Below are 9,291 nucleotides of genomic sequence, written 5' to 3' on the forward strand. Positions count from 1 at the left end.
TTCGGGTGTCAGGGAGGGGGGGGGGGGGGGGGGTGAATTGTTCCTGCTTAACCGTTTATCTTTTCTTGCCTCCATCCAAATCTTTTCTTCTCTGTACTTCTCCCTCATTCTCCTTTTAGTGTGCTATAATCTCATACAATGAGCTTATCTGTACCCAATGAGATAGTCAATGCCTTTCTCTCTTCCAAAAACAGCTTGACCGGTCACGCTGGAGCCGCCACACTTCATTAACTACCACAGTTTGCCTTGCTGTGTGTGTGTGTGTGTGTGTGTGTGTGTGAAGGCAGAGAAAGGCAGACAGGTTGAAACAGCTTAAATCTTTGATCTTTTGCTTGCTTTCTCTCAGCACATATAAACCATCAGATTTGAGCATGTCTGAGTGATTTAGATCTTCAGTGTTATCTGTGACCTCTGATCCTAATTCAGCTCCATTTGAATCTCATACACATTGAGAGAGTGAGACAAACGTTCAGACTCCTGTCAGCATGGAGTCACTGGCAATTTCAACCATTTTTTCTCGTAGTTTCAGAAGGGGCAGTGGGGAGGGTGGGGATTGTTCCTGCTTAACCGTTTATCTTTTCTTGCCTCCATCCAAATCTTTTCTTCTCTGTACTTCTCCCTCATTCTCCTTTTAGTGTGCTGTAATCTCATACAATGAGCTTATCTGTACCCAATGAGATAGTCAATGCCTTTCTCTCTTCCAAAACAGCTTGACCGGTCACGCTGGAGCCGCCACACTTCATTAACTACCACAGTTTGCCTTGCTGTGTGTGTGTGTGTGTGTGTGTGTGTGTGTGTGTGAAGGCAGAGAAAGGCAGACAGGTTGAAACAGCTTATATCTTTGATCTTTTGCTTGCTTTCTCTGTATTTCTCAGCACATCAGTTTTGTTAGAGAGGATGTGTTTAAATGCAGAGCTTTATTATCAGAGGTGACGATTCAAAACAACAGCATCTTTGATTTGACAGTTGGCAGGAAGCAATGTATTATTAATATTTGAATCCCTTTAGTGTTCAACCTATTTGTCTGGGTCCTGCTGTTGTGCTGTACAGAGTACTGAGTCATATATTCCATTATAAATATATAGGAAACTTCTACATTAACATTAATGTCCATAAAATCCATAATCCACCACATGAAATGAGGAACCACCACTGGTGTTATTATCAGTATTAATGTGTTCACCCGGAGGTCTACTTATAATGTTCTATAAGATTTTCTGCTACAAAATTTTCATAATTTGGATATTCATGAACATTGTTCTCACTGTCTCTGAAACTTCTCTAAATTAAAGAGGCTGTTTTGTGCTGTTGTACCTTTAAAATCTATATGTAAATTTCCTCTATGAAATGTGCTGTATAAAAGACATATAAAAGGGAATGGTCTGTTAATATATATTAATATGTTTAACGAGAGTAAGTAGATTTTGTTTCTGAATTAATTCTTTGAACAAAACAGCTGACTAAATAATTAAATGACTCACTCATATAGACACTCACTTGTTTTGTTCCTGAATGAATCAGTGTGTTTAAACGAATTTGCTGTGAATCACTTTGTTTGAATGATTCGCTTAATTAAATAACTCACTGACTCAATCATAAAGACAGTCGCTTGTTTCCACATACTGGTGTAGCGATGCAACCTGCAGAAGAAGTTGCAAAGCTCCCACCACAAATGCACAGACTGTCAGTCTGTCTGGAACAAACACAGATACAGTGAAAAGTCCTAGTGCTGCTGGACTGTGTATTAGCACTCAAATCGAATCTGAAGACCAGAATAAACCTTTTGACTTCTGAAACTTACAGTATATTTTTTAAAGTAATTTAAACTCTTTTGGCTTCAGACTATGAAGGAGAATTCGGTTTCTTATGACCCTATTAAAGAGTCAAAAAGTGCTGAAAGATATTCACTCTTCAGACAGATTTCAGATCAGCTCCACAGATTGTGCCATCAGTCAGGACAAGATTGGGTTACAGCAGAGTATTTCTTATCTTCATGAGGAGACCTTGATACCTTGAGCAAGAGGGCTATTAAGTCCGATAAGGACAAGTAAGAATGTGCGGGTGGGGATACAGTGGCCTATAGAGTATTTTTTCAAACAGATTGCATTCTTTTATGTGAGGCTGACAGCAGGGAGAAAATTTGGGATAATGCTGAAGAGCTTGGAGACCACAATGGTGGAAAGAGATGGCAGGTGGCTGAAGGTTACAACAAAGAAAGGAAATGGAGTTAACAGATTTTAAAGTGCCCTCAAAACAATCAGTGGAGTCAAAAAGAGTGAGTGAAGACGTTGTGTATGGGAACGTCTGAGAAAACTGAGGGCATAAATTTGCTCCCAGGCAGATGGTGTCATACAGGGATACTGCTTTCCGGAGATTGCATGGACATGGCATGTTAGGGAATCAAAAATAGAGATACGCCCTCCTCAGCTGTTTGTTCATCACTAAATTTGTCTATCAAGCCGTCTGTATAGTTTAGGGCAGATTGATTGTGTGTGTGAGTCTGAACTCTCTCTATTTCATTTCATTTGACCCTTTATTTAACCAGGCAAGTCATTAAGAATAGGTTCTTGTTTACAATAACAGCTCTGACTTTCAGTTCCCACTTATTTTCTTTCATTGCGGTAATTGTCATTGTGGTAAATTATGGTTTCCAAGTCAACTTTGGCTGGTTCCCACATGCTGACAAATGACCACAAGCAACATGCCCCATCTGGTTACATTTGAGTGAATCAGAGACATATTTTGGGGCTTTATATTGATTTTTGAAGACCCCAAGTAATACCTGGAGGGATCTCAACAACAGTTGTTCAGCTAACACAGAACTCCCTGAAAGTTCATGATCTAAAATCTGCCATCATTGGGCATGGAAACTATGAAAGCCTTTGAGGCAAACACCTGAGACATAAAAGCCATCTGACTTTTATATCATATATATACAGTATATGTGTGTGTGTGTGTGTGTGTGTGTGTGTGTGTGTGTGTGTGAGTGTGAGTGTATGTATTTCACTATTTATTTTGGAAGTCATCATCTAATTCTACAGGATTTCCAGGAGACGTTTTACATTCTTTAACAGTCTGTCTTGAAACAAAGCTGATGTGATGCCAAATCCCCTTATAGAGGAAAAACATCTATTGTGTTTAAAACTGTGACAATGAGCAATTATCAACTAAATGCTGGATTTTCAAAAGTATGTGAATTTCGCAGCGCCATTGTTGCGGTAAACTTGAACAATGTTCTTGAATGAATAATTTATTTCGATTAATTTGTCTTTTATCATAGGGAAAATGTAAATTTTCACACCCCTTAACATCACGTGGAACAAATCGAACTGTGATTGGTTGTTTTATATGTCAGCCAGTCCTCAGCCAATGAAAGCTGCTATGGAGTCCAGACCTTCTGCTGTCAGTCTGAAGGTCTGGCTACATGAGACTAGGGCTAACTGGACCAGGCATTGTTATACTATTATAGTTTTTGTTAATATTTTATTAAGTTAAGAACTTAACTTTTGTTAAGATTTCATTTTTATATTTTCTGTTTTCATTTTAATTTAAAAATTTTGTTCTGTGTAATTTTGGTATTATTTTTTATTAGATGTTGTATTTTTTAACATGTCGATATATTTTTAGTTTAATTTTAGTATGTTTAGTTTGTTATTTTAGTTCCTAAACTAAATGAAAATGTGGTTTTGGTTTTACCGATAATACCCCTGGTGCGTCTTGACCTCTCTGACCTTTAACCTCTGGTGCGTGTTTTTCACCTTTGTGCAGGTGTGTGGTTGAAAGCCACGCGGAGCTGTCGCATGAGAGAGAAGCGGGCAGACTTCGTAGCTGGCTGTCTCGGTGGACGGGTCATCGCTGCGGGGGGACTCGGTAAGTAACTGCCGATGTTGAATAGATTATACAAATAGGATCAACTGAGCTTAGAAAACCAGGAAAGAAATCTACAAAGCACAGCGCGAAGACTGTGATTTTTCAGAACAACCTGCGGCAGAAACGGCCTCATAATAAAATGCCATATCAAGCAAATGGATTCATTATGTCAGGTCTTTATGTGCAGCCATGAGTAAGTACTGTGCACTAATGTCACCTAGCAACAAGAATCTACCTCACAGTACACCATCTGCAACAATTACAGGCCACATCTCAACAACTTTACGAACTATCCGACCTACCCTTAAGAAGTGATCGGCATAATTTGCACTGATTTTTTAGTGTGTAGTTTGATCAGCATTCCCTTCATAAGCAGAACTTAATTTTAATTGGAAAGTCAAATAATCACATTTAGCCTCATTATGAAACAATGAATATGTGGAGTTGCTCAACGACAGCCTGTTCCCTAGACTGACGTGTCTTCAAACAAAATGATTTGTTCATTTGGGTCTTTACGCTCCAGTGTAAAAGCTCTGAATATCCGTCTCAAATACTGCCTTATTTCTTTCCAGTCTGTCTGTTTGTCTGTGGCTGCATTACTAGAGGGAGAGAGAGAAATTTCTTTAATAAATGTCAGCTCAAAGAGTGGGCGAGAAATTTCAGTGTCTTCTCAAAAAACGATATTTAGGGCAGAGCGTTGCAGATTAAACATGGCACATTTTTATTTCATCTTTTCCTATGTCTAGAAATAGACAGAATTTCAGGCATCACAGCAGCCAATGGAGGATTGTGTGTGTGTGTGTGTGTGTGTGTGTGTGTGTGTGTGTGTGTGTGAGCGTCTCCATTATTCATTGCGTGAGAACATTCACATTTTAGCGTCGCACTACTTCTTCCTTCACCTGCTTGCTCTATCCTCTCTTAGTTGTTGTCACCTCTTTCTACCCCGGCCCCCCTTCATGTCTTGTCTCGGTGCACGTTGCGGGTGTGTTTTTTTCCTCCCTTCGTTTTTAGTGTCTCTGCTGTTGCTGTTCATCTTTTTATCTGGAGATTTTCTGAGCTATTTTTGTGTCTCTTTCGTAGTGCTTTAGTCTTTTTCCTCTGTTCTTTTTTTTAACAGGCACTGTTGGAAACTCAGGCCATACAGACTTATGCACACACAGAGAAATAATGACATAAGTGGAGGAGATGCTCCATTCCCTCTAGCTCCTCATGTCTTTCTAGAATTAATGGCTGCTATTAGGTCCATATTGGAGATGTGGCATTCACTATGTAGTGAATGAGTCTATGGTTTTGTGCATTCTGTGCTTGACTGAGTAAAATGCCTCAGTTGCTTAATGTTCTCTCATGTGCCTTCTGAGTTTGGCACCGTGGCAAGATGTCATGACAGACAAAATTTCAGGTTGAATTTCAGAATTTCAGACATCACAGCGGCCAATGGAGGAGTGTGTGTGTGTGTGTGTGTGTGTGTGTGTGTGTGTGTGTGTGTGTGTGAGCGTCTCCATTATTCATTGCGTGAGAACATTCACATTTTAGCGTCGCACTACTTCTTCCTTCACCTGCTTGCTCTATCCTCTCTTAGTTGTTGTCACCTCTTTCTACCCCGGCCCCCCTTCATGTCTTGTCTCGGTGCACGTTGCGGGTGTGTTTTTTTCCTCCCTTCGTTTTTAGTGTCTCTGCTGTTGCTGTTCATCTTTTTATCTGGAGATTTTCTGAGCTATTTTTGTGTCTCTTTCGTAGTGCTTTAGTCTTTTTCCTCTGTTCTTTTTTTTAACAGGCACTGTTGGAAACTCAGGCCATACAGACTTATGCACACACAGAGAAATAATGACATAAGTGGAGGAGATGCTCCATTCCCTCTAGCTCCTCATGTCTTTCTAGAATTAATGGCTGCTATTAGGTCCATATTGGAGATGTGGCATTCACTATGTAGTGAATGAGTCTATGGTTTTGTGCATTCTGTGCTTGACTGAGTAAAATGCCTCAGTTGCTTAATGTTCTCTCATGTGCCTTCTGAGTTTGGCACCGTGGCAAGATGTCATGACAGACAAAATTTCAGGTTTTTCCACCATCACTTTCCACTCTGACAAATGCTCTCAGTTGTAGCATGTGAAAGACTCTTGGCGTTGTGTTGATGTTCATGTCATTACTATAGCAACAAACATAGATACTTACATAGATATTTACAACACTGTCTGGACAAACGAATCAGAGTATGTGATAGAATCGCAGATTAATCTAACCTTTGCAAAACAGCTCCTACAAAACTGCTTTTACAAATATGTATTTGTGTGAACACCAAAGGGCCTGAGGATATGTAGCAACACGCACAAGCTCTCCACGCCAGCGCCAGAGCACAGCTCGACATGACACTTTTGATTACTGCAAGCGGATTCGCCATGGTGTTTGTTCTACCAGGAAATTATGATAACAATAGTCACTGCACCAGTCCATTCATATCATCTGCACTTCAATTTGAGTAACCATGGAAACTTAGCGGCAGGTCCCATGTGATGATGTAGGTCTCAGCGCTGAAGGTAAAAGAGTGAAAAAAACCCAGCCTAGTCTTACTGACCCCGGGGAAAATGAGAAAATGTTCGCTGTTCACTGCGACTGTAGTGTTTGTGCCAGAATTTATCAGCGAAACTTTTTTATTTATTTATTTTGCAACATCAGAGCAAAAGTTTCTCCAAGCAGAAGCCACAGAATTTGTACGAGTTACATCATTTGAAGAGATCTGCATGCTGCCACCTGTTCAAACCTGCTTTAGTCCCAAAACCCACCAGGTGGCAAGTGCTTCATCTGCAAGAAACATCCGCAATGTGTGTGTGTGCAGTGAGAGGGTGATGTGTTGATTGAATGGCTGGAGAGGCTGTGTAATGTGCAGCGCTTCCTGCACACCTGCCTGTGATATACTAAATCTGGAAATATTTTCTTTAGGTTTTGACATGTGGACTGGGACACTCGTTTATTGTATTTGACTAACTTTTCATTCTGGACAGGCACAGTTTTCTGTGTTTTTCTTTGAAAATCACAAAGTTTAGGTGGGAAATATTGAGGAGTTTATCCCCTCTTTTTTAAATAGCCAATATTTTACATCACAGCCATGGATTATGATTTGCTACTTGCTAGTTAGATGTAGGTGGTATTCACATTTTGAGAGAGCATTTGATTGGATAAAAATCTGTGTAGTACAGGATGAGTCAACCTTATTTTTAATGCATGTTTTTAAAAGAGAAATATTGTTAATTTTTAATGCGCATACCTGCAAAAAATTTTGTTTGTTTATATAATAAATATATAGTATTAGAATTATAAAAATTATTTAAAAACATATATGAAACATATTTATATTCATATACACTATTTTCTGAAATGTGCTATATGCAGAAAATCTTGACACTGATGAAATTACAAATAAAATTTGTAAAATGTTTAATTTCTGAAATTAAATAATTGGCTTTTATTATTGACATTTTACTAAAGCCATTTCCATTAGATTAGATTAGATTACATTTCTATGATATAGTATTATATATATTATATTATATTTCTATAACTACTGTATATATGAAAATATTTTGTTAAATGTTGACAATGTGTATTTTTTTTCTAATAAGAAATAAAAAAGGTGTGTGTGTGTGTGTGTAGTGATGTCAGTTTTTATGAAATGGTAGTAGAGGCTCTGCAAGGAGGAATGGCAGAGGATCTCCAAATCCAGGTGTGAAAAACTTGTTGCCTCTTTCCCAAAAAGACTCATGGCTGTATTAGATCAAAAGGGTGCTTCTACTAAATACTGAGCAAAGGGTCTGAATACTTAGGACCATGTGATATTTCAGTTTTTCTTTTTTAATAAATCTGCAAAAATGTCAACAATTCTGTGTTTTTCTGTCAATATGGGGTGCTGTGTGTACATTAATGAGGGAAAAAAATGAACTTAAATGATTTTAGCAAATGGCTGCAATATAACGAAGAGTGAAAAATGTAAGGGGGTCTGAATACTTTCCGTACCCACTGTATGTAAAAAAATGAATATAATAATAATACTATGTAAAACTTATTTAATATTGCATATTAACTTTAACAGCCATAAAAATAAATTTTATTAAAAAAATTTAAAAAACAGTGGACCCTTAAACACTCCATAGTGACCCCAGTTTGAAAACCTCTGCACTAGCATATAGATGACTTCACAGCTAGGATACATAGTCTACAGTTGTATTAAATGAAAAGGCAACATTTAAAATATTTCATGGTTAATATCAGTGTAAGCCACTGACAAATTCGAATTGTCTTGCATGTGCTACACAATTTTGAAACTTCAGTACATATCTCTGGGTTTTTGTATATTTGTGACAGTGCTTTGTTTCGTGTGCTTTCAGGTAACCAGCCATCCCCACTGGCGTCAGTGGAGAGTTATAACCAGCTGAAGAGGAGATGGGAACCCGTGGCTCCCTTACCTAGCCCTCGCTGCTCCTGTGCCTCCATTCAGACCCCCAACATGCTGTTCCTCATCGGAGGGGTGTCCCAGGGTCCCAGCAATGCCGTGGAAGCCCTCTGTTTGAAAGAGACAGTCTGACACACACATACACACACTAATGAACAACTACACAAATCCTCACATGCTGTACTTTCCGGAGTGTAAGCTCTGCAAACACACACGAGCATACTGACGTCAAGTTAACATGTATGTCTCCGACAAATATTCACAGACTTTCCCCTCAGAGGACGCATCAGCTTTATACTTTGAATAGTGGAGACAATCTACTGGCGCTTGGACAGCATTCCACACCCCTGGACAGAAGAGTTTTGGACTGGAGATCTAAGACAAGCAAAAAATATATACATTTATAATTCATCTAACTATATTAAATATAGCAATGTATTAATAAATATATTTATTAATATATATAATTATAAATATATTAGTATATATATATATATATATAGATAGATAGATAGATAGATAGATAGATAGATAGATAGATAGATGTGCAGACCTACACAGACAGGCACACGCAACACTCCAGGCGCCTTTGAACTGTACAGCATTTTTCAGTATCAAAGCAGGGTAATTTTCTGGCAAAATAAGAGGAACTTAGGGCCATATCCACAACGCTGCCACAGCACCCGTCTGAGGTAGCACGTTTAGCACTTTTTGTACGATTGACAAACAGAGGATCTTCTTCACAAGACTTCAGAAATGGGAGGCGGATGCGTGTATGTGTGTGTGTTTTTGTACTTTCACAGCCATGCACGTGTGAAATTGAGCATTGTTATGCGTGGAAAGAGCAACTCTTATAGCGGCAAATCACTGATTTCTCACTGTAGCATGAGACAGGGGAGATGGAGGAGTACATGGTTCATCTAGCTGGTTAATTAAAGGAAGGTTCTGGGTTCAAAACAGGTTTAGCTTGAAAGTAT

The 9,291-nt window shown here is 38.7% G+C and overlaps 1 protein-coding gene across 1 annotated transcript in view; it reads left to right on the plus strand.

Annotated features, from left to right (window-relative positions):
• The window catches only part of LOC107562449 (kelch domain-containing protein 8B), a gene marked incomplete at its 5' end in the record, with an annotated part of 26,189 nt that extends 17,476 nt beyond the window's left edge, over window positions 1-8,713 (plus strand). The window contains 2 exons of the mRNA XM_016247082.1: window positions 3,769-3,870; window positions 8,250-8,713. Coding sequence (XP_016102568.1) covers window positions 3,769-3,870; window positions 8,250-8,446 — 299 coding nt within the window. The remainder of the gene's footprint in view (window positions 1-3,768; window positions 3,871-8,249) is intronic.
• Window positions 8,714-9,291: the final 578 nt, after the last annotated feature.

Source organism: Sinocyclocheilus grahami, unplaced genomic scaffold (assembly GCF_001515645.1).
Source record: "Sinocyclocheilus grahami isolate Dianchi unplaced genomic scaffold, SAMN03320097.WGS_v1.1 scaffold824.1, whole genome shotgun sequence".
Taxonomy (NCBI): Eukaryota; Metazoa; Chordata; class Actinopteri; order Cypriniformes; family Cyprinidae; genus Sinocyclocheilus; species Sinocyclocheilus grahami.